The 21,878-nt window shown below is 42.0% G+C and overlaps 1 protein-coding gene across 1 annotated transcript in view; it reads right to left on the bottom strand.

Annotated features, from left to right (window-relative positions):
• The window catches only part of LOC310791947 (NACHT, LRR and PYD domains-containing protein 3-like), a 48,122-nt gene that overhangs the window by 16,177 nt on the left and 10,067 nt on the right, over positions 1–21,878 (bottom strand). The window contains exons 3-10 of the mRNA XM_083653629.1: positions 21,312–21,540; positions 19,186–20,956; positions 18,899–19,072; positions 18,510–18,683; positions 18,241–18,414; positions 17,972–18,145; positions 16,888–17,058; positions 14,697–14,743 (exon numbers count right to left, since the gene is read on the bottom strand). Of these exons, the coding sequence (XP_083509755.1) occupies positions 14,697–14,743; positions 16,888–17,058; positions 17,972–18,145; positions 18,241–18,414; positions 18,510–18,683; positions 18,899–19,072; positions 19,186–20,956; positions 21,312–21,540 (2,914 nt within the window). The remainder of the gene's footprint in view (positions 1–14,696; positions 14,744–16,887; positions 17,059–17,971; positions 18,146–18,240; positions 18,415–18,509; positions 18,684–18,898; positions 19,073–19,185; positions 20,957–21,311; positions 21,541–21,878) is intronic.

The raw sequence follows: 21,878 nt of genomic DNA, 5'->3' as shown, positions 1-21,878 counted from the left end.
TATCCAACGCGGATTTTCATTCTGACATTAAATCGCGGATACATTAAATATCCGCTAAAACTCTGATCATGTGTGGTATATCAGCGGCCCACTGTCTGCCCACTGCCTATCATAATTAGGGATACTATCTTATAGTATATTGTAGTTGTCTTTTATTCTTAAATATTAAGTTAGGATGTATGAAGAACAGATTAGTACTGGCCTTTAACTGACTAGGAGCAGAGGGAACAAGAGGGGAGACAGTCCGGCTCCCTGAGACTAGCAGATGAGGGGAAGAAAGTAATAAAATGCAGGGACACTTAAAGTTAGAACAAAAGGCATTGATTGCTATCAAAGGATGGAAGACAGGAGAAGTCACACCTTTACACACTCAAACGCAGGAAGGGAGAGGCACACACACACAAAAACAGCAGCTGTATTGTCTTAAGGGCAGAGAGGAGCAGAAGAGGGGGCTCTGGGCAAGGAACTTGAAAGGTTAGAGAAAGGGGGGTCTTTGGGGGGAGAGAGAGCTGAATAGGGAGAGCATTTGGTTAGCCTTTGTTCAAAGGAGGAGACAAGATGCAAGGTGAGATAAAATGCAGGAAGAGAAACAAAAGGGTACACACTGAAACACAAGGAGAGCTAAGCACATATACATTTCTGGAGAAGCTTTTGATTGGACAGAGGGAGAGACAGCGAGAGCTGTGAATGGTCAGGTAGTCTGGAGGGGTGGAGCCTTGAGAGGAGGAGCAGAGGAGAGTCATAGTTTATTTAAGTCGATGCGCGCCAAGAACAGACAGAGCATATTCTGATTTTCTCTCGGTGGTTATTTTTTCCAGCCATCTTGTCCTTTGAATGCAAGTCTATTTTCTTCAAATAAACCCTGTTTTTTGAGACCTGACATTCGCCTCTCGACCCTTTTTCTGCATATTTCTGAACATACTTTTCACACACCACTGCCTTAAGAGACGACAAGTGGTGACCGCCGACGTGATGAATTTGGACCTCCCGGAGAAGACGCTCCAGGACGGAAGAGCCAGCCAAGTGCGGGTCGCTCAGCTGCTTCTTGCGGTAAGTACACAGTCCTATTCAAAAATGAGCACGCAGGTGGTGTGTGGGAGTTGTTGGACAATATGGTTAAAAAAGGAGGGGAATAAGGACGACAAGTTTGCCCAATAATATATGTTGTGTGCGAGTTTTTGGCTATGGCAAACTGTACTAAATTATCTCGCTGTCCGTGGAAGACAGGAGATGAGGCCAGGTGGGCCTGTGTATGATAGCACACATTAAACTAGGACAACAATTAATAATTAGCCTCTGCCCTCCAAGTTGAGTAGAAATATTAATTGGCATTGTTTATGGACCCGAATATTGATCAAATTATGGCAATATAGGCAATGCGGTCCGAAGCCGTTGGTTGCCTATAGGAGATAGTTAAAATGTGTGTAGTTATTTGGAAAGGCAACTGAGATAACGCAGATTTTAAATAGATTGATGGTCACACAAACCATTTGGGAAATGCGTGTGTAAGTTTGGATAAATAAGAGCTAAAAGAGTGTATTTGGCACTCACTGATTAGAAGTCACACGAAAGAAATAGTTTAGATTATGGTGTTTATAAATAGGTTGAAAATGCGCGTTGGTGATGTGTTGCTGTGTGATGTTGTTTGTATTGTTAAATGTAAGTGTTCGTAACCCGGCCGGGGTTGTGTGAAAGTGGTTGAAAATAGCACTTAATTAGAGTATCATTTGGAGTCAGATGTTGGTGATATTTGTTACATTAAGTAGGAGAGATTGGAGATTAAATATAGATGGTTGAATGTGAGTGTATGTGCGTAGAGAGTGTGGGTGAAAGGACATGTGAAATGACCGGAAGTGATTGGTTGGAGAGACTGGAGTGAAATGGCTAAGTTTTGCGTAAGGTATGACTGGGTGTTGAGCTTGCTGCTTGTGATGAAATGTGAAGCTGCGTTTGAAAAAGGGAACTTTAGATCGAAGTTGTGTGGCTGTGTGGTTGTTTTATCAATAAGTGAGTGTGTGTGGTGTGTGTTTGCAAAAGTTTGGTTATGGCTTAAGATGTGGGAGTGTTATGTTGCTAGTGAGCCTACATTTCCCAAGCGGCTTTGCGATAACGTATGGGAGAAACGGGAAGCCGCGTGGGACATTTTTCAGGAAAAACGCGAATGTGAAAGTGTGGTTGGGAAAATGGCGACGGAATGGTTGTAGTGTGGTGATCTTTTTGTGGGCACTTGAAGAATGGATGTTGTCGTGAGGAGCTTCTGGACTGAGTGTGTGTGGATGTAGAGATTGCAAGTGTGTATATTAGGAGGCGGAGTTAAGATTGTCGGCTGTTGTGGGAGGTTGGCTCAAGCGCCAGCTGGCATGGCACGTAAGCATGTAGCATTAACGCGTCAATGTGGCTAGCTCATAGCATGCTAAGGTTAGCAGCTAACTATTGCTAGCAAGGCTCTCATGTGGCCTAGTGAATACATTGAGTTAGCTATTAACTGGTTTTGGTTTGAAAAGGCATTCATTGGTGGTTAATATTGTGACTATTTACAGCGCTATAATGTGTGCTTGCTGGCTGTTTGGGGGATGAGAGCTGAATATGAACGATACGTGAATGAGTGAATGAGTGAATTGACGTTAACATGGAACATGCCTGGTGCATCAGTACAACGCTGTTGTGAGGCGTATAATTAAATCATTTTGATGGCATTATTTGGTTGGTTTAAGTTGGGTATACGGATAAGCAAGAGTTTAGTCACAGTGATATACGCTATAAGTAAAATAAAGGGATATACAGTGATGGATCATTATGGTGATTGATATTAATACGAATTAATATGAACCTATTCATTAAAAATAAGACATGGGAATTAGATCCGGACTAATTTTAAGTGTGTTTTTACAGTATTGTAACGTATCCGGTATCTCATGAGGCAGAGGCTTCTTGATGGTACAAGGGTCTTTATTCACAGTTAGTTATATTACAACTCTCAGCGGTTGTCATGCTCAAAGCTAGCAGCTTTCCCTTCGAGTAGTGTGTGAAGACTGACGCGCATGCTCAGTTCACTCCGGAAGTATCCCCACAGCATAGTGTTCCCCAATAAAGCACTCCCGCACATCAGTTCATATCTGTAGTCAAGACACTACCAATGCTCACCCCTGTATGTGTACTGCTGATTCGCTACAGTATTATATTACTATTTCTCTTTTTGTAATGATAATAGCTATAGACCCCTTATACAGCCGGTCAACATTGAGCTGCGCGCATCGTAAAAAACCCATCAGTCTAGCTTTGATAAGACATTGGGAACTGTGTGAAAGCCCCGCTGTCAGGTCTGCCCTGTGCTCATCTGAAACACATAGTTATAGTTTAGTTTAAAATACAGTTGTCTGCTACTACCACAGCTTATCGCCTAGTGATAAGCAATGATATGCATTGAAATTAACGTTGTTTGATGGGATATGTCTTACAGACGCATACGCACTGGCGCTGTCGATTGGCCAAGCCTATGGCCAGCCATACATATCGTACATTCCTTTAGAACTGGGGATAGCGTAGATAATTATTTTGTAACTTGCAAAGAGATATTGTTATGTTGATAATGCACACAACTCAATAAAGACATTATTTAATGTTACTTGGTTGTTAACTAACCGAGTGATGTGGCTGCAGCCTATAGTTTGCCTGATATGAAATGAGAGAGCACTGCAAAGTTGGGCAGTTTTAACGATTTTCTCTTTCGGCTTGCAACCAAAGACATTTACGGTTAGCATTAAAAGCAGTATGAGTTGACGGGATTTGGTAAAACTTTAGTCCTTGCTTTGCAGATAGTGTACAGACTGTTCAGTGTTGTGTTGTGTTCTATTGCATGTGTGCGAGGCTGTGTATGTTCCCTCGAGTTGCGTAGAACAGGATATGAGGGGAGAATTAGGTAAATTATAATGTTACAGCCTGGTTCGGTCGTTTATTATTTTATTAACTAAGTGTGAATAGGCGGATCCGAATACTCTCCTACAATAGCTTTCCGATTTTGGCATCCCAATGTACAACACGAAGACAAATCTAGCTCGAATAGTTTCGGGCGACTGGAAAACTACTTGACAGGGCTGCGCGGAGTCTGTTTTTTTGCCCCCGTTTTGCGCATCTGACGCTACTTGTTGTTATTGTGACATAGGCATATAATTGGTCTGTAGATAATGGGCTTATATTTTTGTCTATTTTTGTAGTGTTAAATGGTTAAATTCTGAATACTTTTTCAAGGTGAATATTTCAAAAACTAAACAAAAACAATTTAGCACGATTATAATGCAAGCTTGGGTTACGTGGAGCATTGCTGTATCTGGCTGTGTGTGTGAGAATGGAAGCTTGGGTTTAGATAGGTGATTGTGGTATATCCAGTGTAACAGCGCCATCTTCTGGGTAAAATGAATAGTGTATCACATAGAAATGTACTCACAACAGACGCGTCTTATAAGGATGCACATTTGCATGTTACATGTTAGCACTAACAATAATTAGATTGAATAGCGATAAAGGAAATGCAATAAAATATAAATAATTAATTATAATTATAAATAGAGGTAACCTAGAGATTGATGGGATGAAGGCGGTGGATTAGATTAAGTCTTTTAATGATTTTAGATTAAATGGTTGATATGTAATGGAGTTTAAAAGAGGTTTGGTTATTTGCATGATTGTGTAAATACATTTAGGATGTTTGGGTGGATCTGACTTTCTATTTGAATGATTTTTTGGGAATGTTATTAAATGATGTCATTATAGGGTTGCATTAGTTTAGAGGGTTGTTGTGGTCTCCTATGTTGTAAAATATTATAGTGGTTCCAGAACTCTAAGTCAAGTGGGACTTAGTATGAGGGTATATACTGGGTTTATGATTTAAATGTTGAATGTTGGAATGAGTTGGTCTAATGTGATATTTAAGCAATAGTGTATTGAACATGTTTTTGTCTTTTGTCTTTTGTCTCCGGCTGAGGAAAACGGGGATGGAGGCTACGATGTTTGATTGATGCTGAATCAACAGGCTCAGACTGGGTCGACATCTCCATTTGTCATCGAAATCCGTCAGCGGGGTGCGAGAGGTCTTTGATTGAAAAGGCGAGTGAGAATTTTGTCCACAGATTCGTTAAAACTATAATCACATAATTACATTCACATTTGTGGTGAGACGTATAGGTTTAGGAACACATGTATTTTTGTTAATTTACATAGTGATGGGGAATTTTGGTCATTGACTGAGCACCGAGTGTTTCATTGTGAGAGGACACTTTTGACAGAGTGTTGACATAGGCCAGAGTGTAAACACTTTGGTGGGGAAAGGTGGGGGTTTTTCTTTTCCAGGGAACGAGAGGAGGTGAAAACTGTTTGGCTGTGTTTTTTCTCCCATTCCTTTTTCAGGTATTGGTAAAATAGTATGGTAGCAATTTGAGTAGTTGTTTCTTTTTCTCAAAAGGTGAATGCAGCAGCTGACGTCTGATTGTAATTACGATATAGTGTAAATTTGTACGATCAAATTCGTAGTACTTCCCATAGGTGGCGGAGTTGTGAATTACATCACTTTAGGATATTATTGAATCTTGCATTGGTCCACTGGCAAACTTATATTTACAGAATACATAATAGTACACATTAAATAGGTTGTGTTTTTATAGTGGGGTTTTGAGCAGCTGATATTTTATTTTGGGAGTTTAGAGGGTAAATACTGTTTAAAATGGGAGTTGGAGCAGGGAAATCATTTACTCCAGTGGGGATAGTGAAGCAGAATAGCCCATTAATAAGAAATATAGCTAGTGTCTCGGACAAATGGAACAAGAGATGGCTGGATATCAAAAATCCATGGCCAACTAATGGGACATTTGACCTGGAGGTAATTAAAACATTACAAGTACTGATTGAGTCTCACAAAGTGGAAGAAAACAGAGGTAGGAAGGGTAGGAAGAGGAAGATGAAGAGAGAGATGGAGTTAGCTGTTTTGCAGTTGTTCTTTTTAGAGGGAGAAAAATTGCTGAAGGTGACTGATGACAGGAGAGAGGAAGTGACAGATGCTATTTTAAAGAAATTGGAGGAGAGAGGGATGTTGATGACAAAGGTCGACGCCCCATTTACACATTTAGAAAGGAGCAATACACCTCCATATGAGAGAGAGAGTGAGGTAGTGACCCATTCTCAGTTGCCACTTATCAGAAGGGAAGGGAGGTATGAGAGGACAGATGGTCATGACAGAGTGATAGAGACAGGGGATTGTAAGTCAGCTATTGGGCTATACCCAGATGAGGGGAAGAAAGAGAACAGAAAGAATAAGGACAGGAGGGAGGGTAGGAAAGGTGGAGATAGAGCACCTGAGTTAGAGGGGGATGATGAGTGTGGAGGAGATGCAGCAGGGGTGAGGAAGCTGTTAGCTGGAACAGAGAAGAGAGGGTCTAGAGTTGAGAGAGACAGAAGTAAGAAAGGGAGTGCGTGTGCCATAACTAGTAGCAGTGAAGACTCAGAGGAGGATGAGGAAGCAGAAAAGAAGCTGAGGATAGTTAGAGCAGAACTATTGGAGTTGGAGGAGAGAAGGGAGGAGCTACAGGGAAAGATGGAAGCTGGAACCAGCAGTAAGAAAGAACGTCAGCGGATGAGAAAGGACATGGAAGCATTAGATAAGAGGAAGGCTAGGGTGAAGAAGGCTGAGAGGAGATACAGGCCCCTATCGTTGCATCGGCGCAGTTTCTAGGCCGAGCGGCAGGCGCAGATCAAAGCAGTGGGCGTGGAAAGGCGCACTTGATATCGTCATGCTGGCGCTAGATGCAGCCCAAAGCATTACAACCACGCCTTTTAGGCGTCAAATTATGCACCGTCATGCTCATTGGATAAGTGCAATAAACGAATGGCATGCTTGCCTTTTTAGCTCCAATTCCAGTGATCCCGCAAAACCAGACGAAAGCCAAACGCTCTGCCCCCCCCCCCCCCCCCCCCTTCATCCAGCCTGTCTGTCTGCATTATAGGCTATTATTCCATATTATTATGCTTCTCAAACCAATCTAACTGCAGTTTCAATACTGCAAGCATGTAAATACGCTACACTATAGCAAGATCAAAGTGAAAATAATGTTCTATGCATCAGCTAGAAAAATATAGCCTATTAGATTGGTGAAAGTTTGTCCAGAAAGATATCATTTTCTCTCGCCTGCTGCAGGAAGGATGATGCACATAAATATACCCTACATTATGTCAAGTCATTGCATAAATGTGTTTTTATTGTAAAACTAAATGTGAAATAGGGCCAAGTTATTGGACGGACATCACAGTATAGCAGATGCCATTAGAAGCGCGTTCCGAAGCGCGTTCCGCTGTTACTTCTCTAAATCACGTTAACTCGACAAGGGGTATATATATGCCCAGGAGGACATATATGTTTCACATAGGGTGGTGTTTTCATTTCGAGGTTTTATTTGGTCCAATATTGAAATGTTGACAATGGCAGGCTGTGTTACCATTACACATTAATTTAGAACTACCTTTTATATCTATTTTGGCTCATTTGGTGGCTATTTAGTAGCGAAATGAAGAAACACAATGCATGCTGGGAACTCAGAGAGAGAGAGAGAGAAGGGTGACAGAGAAGAAGCAGTGAAGGCAAAGAATAGGCCTGCTTTTGAAAAGCGCAAAGCGCTAAATGTAGGCCAGCTCCCAAGATATGACTAGGCTGGTATTTAGCGCCGACACGCCCACTTTGGGACTGCGCCACGCCCATTCGGCCTAAAGCGCATTTGGCAGCCTAAAGCCTATTGCTATCTTGCCGAAACAGGCGCAAGGCACGTTTTTTTGCGGTTAAGGCCCGTAATAGCGCCGATGGCCTGTGGGAGAATAGAGCCCACAGTCTGAGAAGTGAGAATAGAGGAGAGGGAAAGATGGAGCCGATGGTGGTGAGAGGAAGGAACTTAGAGTATGTGATACACTTGACAGATAGCCAAGAGAAAGACAGGAAACAAGCAGTAGTGCAGTCCAATAGTCGATCGATGCCACAAGGTCCGATTCAAGCTCAGACACAGGTAATAGGTCGAATGGGATATCCGTGGCCTTTTGCAGCGCCTCAGCAGCAGTGGAGAGGGGGAGTTAGAGGGAACTTAATTAGAGGGAGTTATGACCAGGGAGTGAGGCAGATGAGATGTTTTGCATGTGGGTTGTTGGGACACTTGGTACGTGACTGTGAGAGAGTGAGGAGGGGGCTGAACGGTAGAGGAAGTTATAGAGGCAACCAGAGGGGAGGTTATGGTGGGATGCAGCAGGGGCAACAAGGCATGGGGCTGGTAAACTCCTACAGGGGACCAGTTGGAGGAGGAGCATACCAATAGGGAGGTTTATTGAATAGAGAGTGGGAGGTATCGGCTGGTGATCAGTTTAGATTTGGAGCCTATTGTTAGTGTGAGCATTAAGGGTTAGCTTTTAGAAGTAATGGCTGATAGTGGAGCAGCGTTCACCTGCATTAGAACTAGAGAGGGCGTGGATTAAGCAGCTGATATTGTCCACTCACTAGTGGAGTTGTAACTTAAGCAACAGAGAAGAATACCAATACTTGTTTAGATAATATTCCAGTGGCTATGTTAAGGAGAGATGCACTAGAGTAGAAGAACATCAGAGAATTATTTTTAGCTGCTGGTGACAACATCATCATCATTACTGTATTGTTAGAGACGAGGTCCAATAAGAAATATATAATATAGGTAAAACAAGGTAAGCAACACAGTAAGAACACTAGCAAAACAACAATACTACGATAAGGCACTGTACCAATGTTTTAGAGGAAGGCAGGTATTTAATGTCACTGAGATTAGGCTGAGACAGCAACATAATGAGCATATTCTGAGACATATTCAGACGACAGATAAACTTATACATCAGGTTTCTCAATAGGACATGAAAGGTGCTCACTCCTGTTCCATAAAACATTTTGTTAGTGGTATTACACCTTGGCTTCCTAAGAAGGATCCTCAGGCAGTCGTTATGAGCAATCTGGAGGTTTTAATGCTAGTCTGCTTTTACTTGACCTAGAGGGGGGGAGTATATAGAGGAGTACAGTGGGCTCTAAGCAGGTTTACCTTTACATCATCTGAGAAAATTAGAACTTCTTCCTCAGCATGTTAGCTTGAGCATACAGTATATGCCTCTGTTTGTATATGTCATTATCATTACTCATTTGAGCAGTTATAATATGACCCAAATATTTAGTTGGACAGCAAACTGCTAGTACCTGCCCAGACAGGATAAAAAGGAGGGAAGGGAGAGATTCTTGTCATTTCTGGTTCTGTAGATTATAGTGACACTCTTTTTAGCATTGTATTTTACATCAAGAAGACCTACATAGTTAGAACAGATATTCAGCAATTGTTGGAAACCAGTATTATTTGGAGGCAGGATAATCAAATCATCAGCATACATAAAGTGATTTACAGTAGGGTTACTAATCACATATCTCGTTCGGCAGCTGCTGAGCTGTACAGAGAGTTCATTCATACAGAAAGGGGGGTAGCAATGAAGATAAACAAAGATGACTTTCTTGAAGAGAGAGTATAGCATAGGAGGGGATCTGTCATATGTGACTTTGAGGGTAGCTGAGGATTATGAATAGGAAACATAGGAGCAATGAGGGCAGTAATTAGCAGAATTAATAGCTCTGACAGAAGCATGTAGTTTGGCAGAAGGTAAGAGAGTGATTATACATATAGACTTGGGGTATGCACATTCAGTCTGTCATCTTTTTGGAGCAGTGTGGGAGAGTGTGGGTTTAAGAAAACTGATGGCTCACCAATACAACACAGTGTGCAGATTATGAAGTTGCTACAAGTTATGATGAAGCCTAAAGAGATAGTGATAGCTAAATGTGCAGCACATAAGTTAGATGTATCCAGAGTGAGGGGAGAGGAGTTCTAGTTCATCTAGGGCATATTTCAACACCAAATGGGCCAATGCGAGATTTAATGGTTAAATGACTGTGATGTGGTGAAGCCAGTGGGGGGGAAGAGATATATGTTAGTGGTTATTGACAAATATAGCAGATGGGTGGAGGCCTGTCTGATGAAACACAAGTATGTACACTCAGTGGCTAAGTTTCTGTATAAAGAGATCATTCCTAGTTGGGGGATATTAGATTGAGTTACCTTGGACAAAGGGTCATGAATCTGTGGACAGAGTTATCAAAATGCTCTTGCAAAAATTATGTTTATATGGGGTGCTTTAAAAAACCGTCTAGTGAGAATTTGGGGGAAAAAAGGGGCTAAATTGGATAGAAATACTTCCGTTGGCACTAATAGCCTGTCGTTTGAGTGAACTGCGTGAATTGAGGTCGACACCATGCTCAGAGAGAGAGGGGGATTGCAGTATAATAAAACATAATGAGGAAGATTATTACATGGGGGTGTGAATGGTTGATTTTGCATGCTATAAGTTTCAGGATATTTGAGTTGATTTGAGTGTGATATGAGATAGATAGGATTCTTACTGCATGAGTGATGGTTGATGCCGGTTGTGAAATCTATCTGATGGAGGATAATGTTATTGTTGATAAATGAATGCATTTAGTTGGGGGAAGGATGCAGATAGGATCTGAGTGGGTTGTTGGTATATTATTTGGACATGTCTCAGATGGTTTGAGAGAGAGAATGTGTTTGGGGGAGTTGGTAATGAGAAACATTTTTGATGAAAGCGATGGTATGTTGAAGAGAGGGGAGTGAATGATGATTTATGATTTGTGATGTCATGATTTATAGGATGGTAATTAAAGAGGGTCAGAGGAAGTTGATTGGCGACAGATGGGTGATAGAAGGTTGATTCATATTCGAGGGAGTATGTGGAACAGATGGTGTGGCAAATGCAGAGAGTTATTTTTTGAGGTGTAGTACAAAAAAGAGAGTGTGTCTTATTATAGAAGGAGTGAAGTGAATGAGTGGGATTTCATTTGTGACATCTTTTTCAGTGTGAATGAGTGGTGGTCTAAAAATGAATGGAAAAATAGTGGGAAAAAGCAGATAATTTGCAACAAGCAAACTGAGAGCTGAGTACACAATGAATGATTCAAAAATTTGTTAAATAGAGGTTTTTGGGGGATTTTTGTGACATTAGAGAAGGAACAAGGGGGGTATGAAATAATAATTCTACAGTTGTGGTGAGTGGTAAGTATGTACAAGCATCTGATGATGATTATTTTTGAGGGCCCGGCCCAGGTAAAGGGAAAAAATGGAAGAACATCAAGGTGGATATGAACATGAATAACTATGAAGCATGTATGGGAATTGAAGGGGTAACAAGAGTGTTATATGTTGGGGTTGATTCATAAATTTAAGGGGTTTGACAACTTTGAAATTATAGATTAGCAGTACATTCTGTTAAAATTGGTCATTGAGTGCACGCGATGATTGAGTTTAATGTGAAAAGTCTGCTATGATGTGGTAGGACACATCAAGTGATTATTTAATGTAGTCATATGAAATTGGGGAGATTCAATTATGATTTGGTTCATTGGTTGTCATGTCTGTTATGGAGATGGGTTCTTTTGAGAGGGGGATTTTTGTGGCTGTGGGAGATGTTTTGTTTCAGTTTATGGGAGAACAATAGCCTGAGTAGGAGGCCTTAGAAAGAGTAGAGAAGTGAGAGGTGGGCTTGAGGTGAGTTTAAAGGGGGGAAGGAGGAAAAAAGAAAAAAATAGAAAAAGGAAAAACCTGTTGAAATGAGTTGCATGGGTTATTTCAAAGAGAAAAATTGTGTGGAAATTATTGTTCTTTTTACTTTTTTAAGATGTTGTTATGAAGTTTAATTTACATAGAAGTGGAGGTTGTGAATTGATTAAACTGAATGGAGGGGAATGTATGAGTGTCAACTGATGTATATAGAGACCTCAAAATGTGTGAGAGGTGACTTAGTGTGTAACTAAATCAGAGATACTCTCAGCCATAAATAGAGACTTAGAGAAAATTAATAAGGGAAATGAAAAGGAGGCATATGCTTCTATTGTAAATAAATATTGTTTAAGGGAAACCAAAGAGGGGAAAAGGTTACTGTTTAAAGAGGCTAATGTGGAGAGTCGCTAAAATGGAATGAGCATGTCCGATTTAGAGGGAGCATGATTGATTTAGAGAAAAATACCAATGTGTTATCCTCAAAATTTGTCGGGGCAAGATACTGGTTGTTTTTTCTGGTTTCAGGAAATTGCCGAAGAGGAACCAGGAGTGTCCAGAATATTGCTGTCTGGGGGTTACAAGGACTCAGAGACTTAACAAGGGACAATTGACCCTGGATAAGCACTGGGGGCACTCTCCTGGAGCTGGACTTGGGAAACTTTGGGGGTTAAAAGATAACAGGGGTTTTTGAGGAACACAATGGAATCTGAAGAAGTTAAAGGTTGCAGATTTTTATGTTTTTAGATTTACAGGTTTTTATATTTTTTGATGTGTGTAATAGTGGGAAGAGAATGTTTAAGAATGTTGATAACTGTGATTATAGACTAAAACTGTATGAGTTAAGAGAGATTTTCTCTAGTAGATATAGATTTGTAAAATTAGTGATATAGGTTAATTTGAATTGAATTGACAACAATTTGGATGGTAAGTAAATAGGAAAATGTTGATTATAATAATTGGACTTATTTTTGAAGGTCTCAGAACTATAGTCAAAATGATAAAAGTCTGGCGTAAAATAGAGAATTTAATGCATGTGGAAATGGCAACGAATTGGCTGAAGGTTGCTTTGATAGGCGTAATAATCTCACTGGTCTTTTTTGCACTTTTTCTAGAAAGAGTGATTATTTGGCCAGAATTGAAGATTATACCTCACTAATGTTTAAAGGAGATTGGACATATCTATGAAAATCCTGCAATGATGCATTCTTGGCAAAGAGAAAAATGATTGGAGCGATGGAGAAGAAGTGGGAGATGATCAGTGTTTCTCTTTGCAGAGCATGTGGAAAAGTAGAGAGGAAATGTTTGATCTTCTTAGGAGGTTATTTGAGAACAAAATGAGCTAAGAGTTAAAAGAAAAAAATGAAGTAGTTTTACCTTACTTTAAGTAATCCCTGTGTGTGGGAATTTAAGTAAGATCCCAAATCGAGGATCGATGATAAATAGCAATAAATAGGAGAGATGGGGATTGTTTGAGTGAAAATGGCATGTTTTAAGGACAAATGAGAGAAAAGAAAATAGGATTTAGGATTAGAGATTAGTTGGATAGCCTAGTATTAAACATACCCTTAGTAAGTTAACAATCTGACTTTTTGTGCTAATGTATTTTTTTCATTAGCAAGGGGGGCATGTGGTATATCAGCGGCCCACTGTCTGCCCACTGCCTATCATAATTAGGGATACTATCTTATAGTATATTGTAGTTGTCTTTTATTCTTAAATATTAAGTTAGGATGTATGAAGAACAGATTAGTACTGGCCTTTAACTGACTAGGAGCAGAGGGAACAAGAGGGGAGACAGTCCGGCTCCCTGAGACTAGCAGATGAGGGGAAGAAAGTAATAAAATGCAGGGACACTTAAAGTTAGAACAAAAGGCATTGATTGCTATCAAAGGATGGAAGACAGGAGAAGTCACACCTTTACACACTCAAACGCAGGAAGGGAGAGGCACACACACACAAAAACAGCAGCTGTATTGTCTTAAGGGCAGAGAGGAGCAGAAGAGGGGGCTCTGGGCAAGGAACTTGAAAGGTTAGAGAAAGGGGGGTCTTTGGGGGGAGAGAGAGCTGAATAGGGAGAGCATTTGGTTAGCCTTTGTTCAAAGGAGGAGACAAGATGCAAGGTGAGATAAAATGCAGGAAGAGAAACAAAAGGGTACACACTGAAACACACGGAGAGCTAAGCACATATACATTTCTGGAGAAGCTTTTGATTGGACAGAGGGAGAGACAGCGAGAGCTGTGAATGGTCAGGTAGTCTGGAGGGGTGGAGCCTTGAGAGGAGGAGCAGAGGAGAGTCATAGTTTATTTAAGTCGATGCGCGCCAAGAACAGACAGAGCATATTCTGATTTTCTCTCGGTGGTTATTTTTTCCAGCCATCTTGTCCTTTGAATGCAAGTCTATTTTCTTCAAATAAACCCTGTTTTTTGAGACCTGACATTCGCCTCTCGACCCTTTTTCTGCATATTTCTGAACATACTTTTCACACACCACTGCCTTAAGAGACGACACATGCACTGCGCTTTGAACGAGGAAATGGGTGTGGAAATGGGTGTGGGCGTGGATCAACTCAGCTGTTCATAATGTGATTGGCTAGCGCACCTCTTTCGCGTGGACGCGCGCCTGTGCACGAGCGAAAAACGTGCGCGTGCACAGGCAGATCCCAGGTCCACTTACCTAGTAGAAAACCAGCGTCGTAGTATCAGTTAACTAGATAGCTTTGATCCTGTTCAGTCAAACCAGATCAAAGGGACTTATCGTGGATCTGTTAAACTAGCTTCGTAGTACAGGCCTCAGGTGTGGGCGGAGGCGAGTAAACTTGCTATGGAAACAGTCTATATCAAATAGAGCCGAGTAAGGCCAGGTAGAGTAGAGCTGTACTGTGCTCTTATATGTGGTGGAAATGAGCCATTTGAGGATCGTCAGGTTAGGTTATGGTTAGGCATAGCGGCACCTGGTGGAGATCTGCACTCTTCCAGTATTTTTGTTAGTATAATGTGTTACTTTGTTTTCATGAATCAAACTAAATTCATACTTACATTTCCTCAGACCTGGTTTCAACCACTGCACTGCATCATGGTCCACTCTGGAGGAATAAACAAAGTCAGATGAGCAGAATCGCTTTGATGATGGAAACGTTAAAGAGAGAATGAAACATTTGATCATGTGACTACTTCATTTGCATTTTACCTTGCATTTAAGACAAGGGGGGGGGGGGGTGACCAAGAAGACAGAGTGATAAGAAATAATTTCAATACATCATACCGAATCATATTGAATGTGTGGGAAATCACACTGAACTACACCAAAGTTCTAGCTGCAGCTGGTCTAAATTCCATTACTGTGGTGATGCAACCGCCTGCACGGGCATCTCGCATGCGCACCCATGACAGGCAATTACCATGCTGTACATTTAAACGTACGCTACACTGCTGCTCAGTGCTCAAGCACTCATACCGGTAGGTCTCTCCTTTTAACAACTTTCTCATTTGGTTAGGCTACACGCTTGTCAGATCTGCAGGCTACTTAATGTTACTTTGCTCCTCTCTGTCTCTCTCTCTCTCTCTCTCTCTCTCTCGATCCTCTCTCTCCAGTCCGAGTCCATGTGGACTCCAGAAACTATAAACAGTAGCCTACTAGCCTACTGCAGCCTGGGCTGCTCTGGTGTCCACAGCAGCCCACGTAGTCTAACGTAATGTTACACCATCACTTGGGAGTATTATGCCTAGTAGGAAGGGCATGTGCTTATTCAGCTCACACACGTCACAGAATTGACCTATAGGAGAATCGTCTTGTCATTCTGCGCACAGAATGCTCTAACGAGACTGGCCGTGGAACCTGCTCTCATTGGGGATATTAGTCAGGATAAATGTACCTGCTGCTATCCTAATTATTAATTTTCCTCTAAATTTTTTCTGCTCCCTCAACCCTAAAGTTCAAACTTCGCCTATGGTCTGGCATAACAATGAGTTCAAAAAATGTTAGACATCTTTATCCTATATTCTTCAAGATTTTAAAACTTCTTTATCCTTTTTTCAAATATCTTCTTTTAAAATTGTTAAAGATCTTTATCCACTCTGAAGGAATTTTAATCATTTTCTTTTAACACATCTTAATTATAACTAGCAGGATACCTGCCCTATGCAGTGTATCCAGTGTAAATGTTGCGGTCTCTGCATGTTCAACCCCTACTGTGTCTGCAGCCAGGATGGCCAGCACGGACAAACAGTTCCCCAGCCCCATCAATCTTGTAAAATTTGTTGGAAATAGCTCCCCAACAGATACAAAAATATGAGCTTAATGTGTTTGATGTACATACAAAGAACTGCCATGATCGGATTTGTGAAACACGCATTTAAAGAAAATCGATTTCCTTCTCCCAGGTTTGTCCTCAGCCTGAGCTCACCTCAACAGAGGCAGCCAGACTGTGGGCGCTCCGCCTCTGGATGAGTGACTGGCTGAGCATGTGCACACATGTGCCCCAGTTAAACGAGGAACTAATTCTCATTGGAGGGAACCCTCTTGCTATTTCTTCTCCCTATTCACTTTATTCAGAAGGCTTCAGAGACTAACAGGAAGTGTAAATACAATCGGAGGTTCCGATTGTATTTACACTTCCTGTGACTCATAGACCTGTGACACATAATGTGAGTTAAACTAGGTTTGACCAGGTGAGTCAGACTAGTTTGAGCAGGTAAAACAGCTGGCCTTTTGAACAGGAAGTCGTGATACAATGGGTCAAGTGGGCGGGCCTGCTTAAGGTGAATAGATTTACTTCGAAAATGGCCGTTTCACAACATGTACATGTGAGTGTTTCTGGCGCTGTTAGAATGTGTATTTTGGGACACTGAATGGCGGTACCATAGACTGCCATTGTAGTGCTATCTAACTAACGTTAGCAGTGAGGACTGAGGAGTGAAACACACTTTCTAATGCACGCACAGTGAAGTGAAGATGTTGGCGTATCCCTTTAACGTTAGCCATGGCTTTTCACTCAGCAAGAACAACAGAAAACAAACTTTCTTGGCAAGGATCATTGAATGGATTTTTCTCAACAATGGCTTACCTTTATAATGTTATTTTTTATTGTAGTACATCTTAGTAATACACAAAGCTCTGTGTAGGTGTCTATTTTTGTTGTTTTATGTCTTTAATATTCCTCCTCTTCTCAGTGTGACAGAGAAAATGTGTGTGACTCTCAGCCTTCTAGCAGATTTTGCCTGTCCATACCTGAGAGAGTCCAGTCTCCAGTGTGGATCCTCCAGTCCAGCAGAGAGCAGCTCTCCTGAGGCTCCTGGATGATTGTAGCTCAGGTCCAGCTCTCTCAGATGGGAGGGGTTGGAGCTCAGAGCTGACGCCAGAGAAGCACAGCCTTCCTCTGTGAGCAGACAGCCTGACAGCCTACACACACACACACACACAGAGAGATAAGTACATATATGATATGGTATGATATGGAGCTTTTATACTCTGTGCGGGTTTCTGCTCGCTGGAGGTGAGCGGAAGTGGAAAGTTTTTCAAAAGTGGAGTTTTCAAGACCCCCGCCCAGCGGGGGTCTTGAAGGTGCTGACAGGGTTCTGCGCACCCTTGCCACTGACTAGCAGCGACAGCGAGACTGTGCATACTCGAACGTAACTCTGCGCGTTGGCTGCGGTACACGTCCAAAACACTAGGTGGCTTGTGGTACACTTATGTCATTATGACGTTATTGTGTCATTTACCAAGAACTTGCAATCATGTCGGTGGGGGGACATTTTATTGTCCCTCCATTTCAAAACTCATTCCGGTGAGCCTGCAGAAGACTTTGCTAGATGAGGGACAAGCACTGTTATATCAGGAAATGGCATTTCCTCATTCCTCACAACAAGTACTTCAGTGGATATGTGCGCAGGCTTGGGCATTGCCCGTGGACTGGACATGAGCTCACACGTGTGAATACTGTTTTGGGCATTAACGCCTATGGAGGTTTGCACCGAGATAACGCGAAGCACAGCGGGCCGACATGCGCACAATTAGGGCTTTGTGCATCGCTATTCCAGCGCAAAACTAGCGCTAATAGAAAATTACCGCCATTGCGATGATAGAGCCCAAAGACTCCTGATTACAAGACAGACAGTTGTATAGTGTGAAAGGAACAGAGACGGATGACCCAACGAGGATCTTGTAGTCTGTATGAGCCATAAGGGCCTGGACACTTGCAGATCTTCCTCTTTCAACTTTCCAATAAGAGTTCTCCACTCACTTCACTGACATTATTGTGCTTATAAGCCAGAATTTAAACTGTAATCTCTTTAACAGTATCAGTAATACTAACCCGAGAATCTCCAGTCTACATTGTGGACTGCCCAGTCCCGCAGAGAGCAGCTTCACTCCTGAATCCTGCACATCGTTGTTACTCAGGTTCAGCTCTCTCAGACAAGATGATCTGGTGCTAAGAACTGATGACAACCCCTGACAGCATTTCTCTGTCAGCTTGTTTTGATCCAACCTGACAAAATAGATGTTTATTAATTTGTTGAGGTTAAACATGTATGACTGTAGTGACAATATATTGTTACACAAACCATCATACTCTGATCTTACCTGAGAGTCTCAAGTCTACAGTGTGGACTCCCCAGTCCAGCAGAGAGCAGCTTCACTCCTGAATCCTGCACGTTGTTGTTACTCAGATCCAGCTCTCTCAGAGTAGAAAACTGGGAGCTAAGAACTGATGACAACTCCGGACAGCATTTCTCTGTCAGCTTGTTTTGATCCAACCTGACAAAATAGATGTTTATTAATTTGTTGAGGTTAAACATGTATGACTGTAGTGACAATATATTGTTACACAAACCATCATACTCTGATCTTACCTGAGAGTCTCAAGTCTACAGTGTGGACTCCCTAGTCCAGCAGAGAGCAGCTTCACTCCTGAATCCTGCACGTTGTTGTTACTCAGATCCAGCTCTCTCAGAGTAGAAAACTGGGAGCTAAGACCTGATGACAACTCCGGACAGCATTTCTCTGTCAGCTTGTTTTGATCCAACCTGACAAAATAGATGTTTATTAATTTGTTGTGTCAGAGGTCAAACACGGATGACTCTAACTCTTCCGACCCTTCTAATATCATTAAAAATAATAATAAAACATAATACTTGGTATAATGCAGGTTTATATCGCACATGTCTTACCACAAATAAACCAGCATGCAATGTTCTAGTGACAATATATTGTTACACAAACCATCATACTCTGATCTTACCTGAGAGTCTCCAGTCTACAGTGTGGACTCTGTAGTCCAGCAGAGAGCAGCTTCACTCCGGAATCTTCCAGGATGTTGTTACTCAGGTCCAGCTCTCTCAGACTAGAGGAGTGGGAGCTGAGAACTGAGGCCAGAGCTTCACAGCTTCTATTTGACAACTGACAACAACTCAGCCTGAAGGAGAAAATAATACAGTAACAAACAAAACAAACAATAACATTGGAAGTATTGCTCTTTTGTATAGAATATCATTTTCACTATTTCTATCCAGTTACTCAGGCACTTACACAGATTTATTGGAGGTTTTGACCACTGGCAGCAGCCTCAGAAGAGCCTCCTCTGAAGCAGAGTATTTCTTCAGGTCAAACACGTCCAGTTCTTCTTCTGATGACAGTAAGATGAAGACCAGAGCTGACCACTGAGCAGGGGAGAGTCTGGCTGTAGATAAACTTCCTGATCTCAGGTACTGTTGGATCTCCTGCACTAGAGAATGGTCATTCAGCTCATTCAGACAGTGGAACAGATTGATGCTTCTCTCTGGAGATGGATCTTCTCTGATTTTCTCCTTGATGTACTGGACTGTTTCCTGATTGGTATGTGAGCTACTTCTTGGCTGTATCTGCAGGAGAGTCTGATTGGTCTCCAGTGAAAGTCCCAGGAGGAAACGGAGGAACAAGTCCATGTGTCCATTAGGACTTTTTAAGGCCTTGTCCACAGCATTCTGGTAGAGATGTTTTACATAAAATGTATCACTCAATATCAGGAAAGGTGTTAACTGTTTTTCACTCAGTAAATTGACACCAGAGTTGATGAATAACAGAAAGACATGAACAGCAGCCAGAAACTCCTGAACGCTCAGATGGATAAAGCAGAACATCTTGTCCTGGTACAGCCCACACTCCTCTTTAAAGATCTGTGTGAACACTCCTGAGTACACTGAGGCTGCTGTGATATCAATGCCACACTCTGTCAGATCGGCTTCATAGAAGATCAGGTTGCCCTTCTCCAGCTGCTCAAAAGCCAGTTTTCCCAGAGAGATCATCATGTTTATGGTCTCTGTATTCCAGAGTGGATCTGTAACAGCTCTCCCACGATACTTGGCATTCCCTTGTTTGGACTGAACCACCAGGAAGTGGATGTACATCTCAGTCAGGGTCTTGGGCAGGTTTCCTCTTTCATCTGTTCTCAACACATGGTCCAGAACTGTAGCAGTGATCCAGCAGAAGACGGGGATGTGGCACATGATGTGGAGGCTTCGTGAAGTCTTGATGTGGGAGATGATTCTGCTTGCCTGCTCTTCATCTCTGAATCTCTTCCTGAAGTACTCATTCTTCTGTTGGTCAGTGAAGCCTCTCACCTCTGTCACCATGTCAACACACTCAGGAGGGATCTGATTGGCTGCTGCAGGTCGTGTGGTCATCCAGATGCGAGCAAAGGGAAGCAGTCTCCCCTTGATGAGGTTTGTGAGCAGCACGTCCACTGAGGTTGACTCTGTGACATCAGTCAGGATCTTGTTGTTCTGGAAGTCTAGAGGAAGTCGACACTCATCCAGACCATCAAAGATGAACACAATGTGGTTCTTGTCAAACCTGCAGATTCCTGCTTCTTTGGTCTCAGGAAAGAAGTGATGAAGAAGTTCCACCAAGCTGAGCCTTTTCTCTTTCAGCAGATTCAGCTCTCGGAAAGTGAATGGAAATATGAACTGTATATCTTGGTTGGCTTGGTCTTCAGCCCAGTCCAGAGTGAACTTCTGTGTTAAGACTGTTTTCCCAATGCCAGCCACTCCCTTTGTCATCAATGTTTTGAAAGGTTTATCTCTAAAGACATCTTCACATTTGATTGGTGCTTCTGGTCTTGGTTTCCTGGATGCTGTTTCAATCTGTCTGACCTCATGTTCATCATTGACCTCTCCACTCCCTCCCACTGTGAGGTAATGCTCTGTGTAGATCTGGTTTAGAACTGTTGGGTTTCCTGCTTTTGCAATGCCTTCAAACAAACATTGAAACCTCTCCTTCAGGTTAGATTTGTGTTTACGTTGGCAAATGGCAGCAGGACTTTCTGAATGAAATAACAAAATAACATCAATGAGTGAATGTTACAGTAAATGTGATGATTTCCTGGTAAATGTTTATAAAACTGCAGCTCATGGCATCTATTCAGCTCAAGGGACTAATGGATGCTGATTGTGTGTGGAGCTCAATGCACAATATCAACATGGTTCTCGCTCAAAGTGAAAGGCAACTGTTGTGGTGTTCTCTTTCGTCATGTTTTTATTATAATGTGCAGCACGACACCACATCATTTGACCAGATTATTCATGGACGATTTTGGTCATTGACCTTCCACTCTTGTTTTAGACATATTTGTATTTACAGCTGCAGAAAGAAAGTCAAACATGTTCAAAGCTTCTTACTGCTCTGCAGAGAGTCAGCCAGCTCCTCCTGCTTCATTCTCCTCAGGAAGAGCAGTGTGATGTCTAGAAAAGCCTCTCTGCTGCTTCTCCTCTGCTCTTCCTCCTCACCATCCACCACCTCTTCAGCCTCCCTCTGACTCTCTAAGCATTCTGTGGAATCTGCACTCAGAGCCCTCTGGAACGCCTTCAGCTCCTTCTTCACAAAGGTGACGATGTTCTCCTCAAGAAGCTGAAACAGAATAACATAAAAATCTAACTTTCATAATAAACCTGTGGAACACAAGATCAAAACAATCGTGGATCATCCTGTTGGTCTAACAGCTCTAGTGTGGAGACTAGAGTGGAGTGTTTTGCATTTCACTCGTTGGTGAAGTAAAAGGTGTTGTTAAAGGTCCATTCAGCAATTTGCCCAGTTCGGCTGTATTCATTACGTTTTGTTTCGACGAGTCCCTCCTCCCGTCCCTACATCGCCCATGTGAATGGGTTAACCCTGCCTGGCTGCTTAGCCAATATGGCAGCGGTCTGCATCGGACTAAACTGTAAACACAACAGCAATGTAAGTACAAT

Source organism: Poromitra crassiceps (genome assembly GCF_964638095.1).
Source record: "Poromitra crassiceps genome assembly, chromosome: 17".
NCBI classification, from domain to species: Eukaryota; Metazoa; Chordata; class Actinopteri; order Beryciformes; family Melamphaidae; genus Poromitra; species Poromitra crassiceps.
Note: the sequence above shows the minus strand (reverse complement) of the source record. Positions and strands in the feature narration are given on the sequence as shown.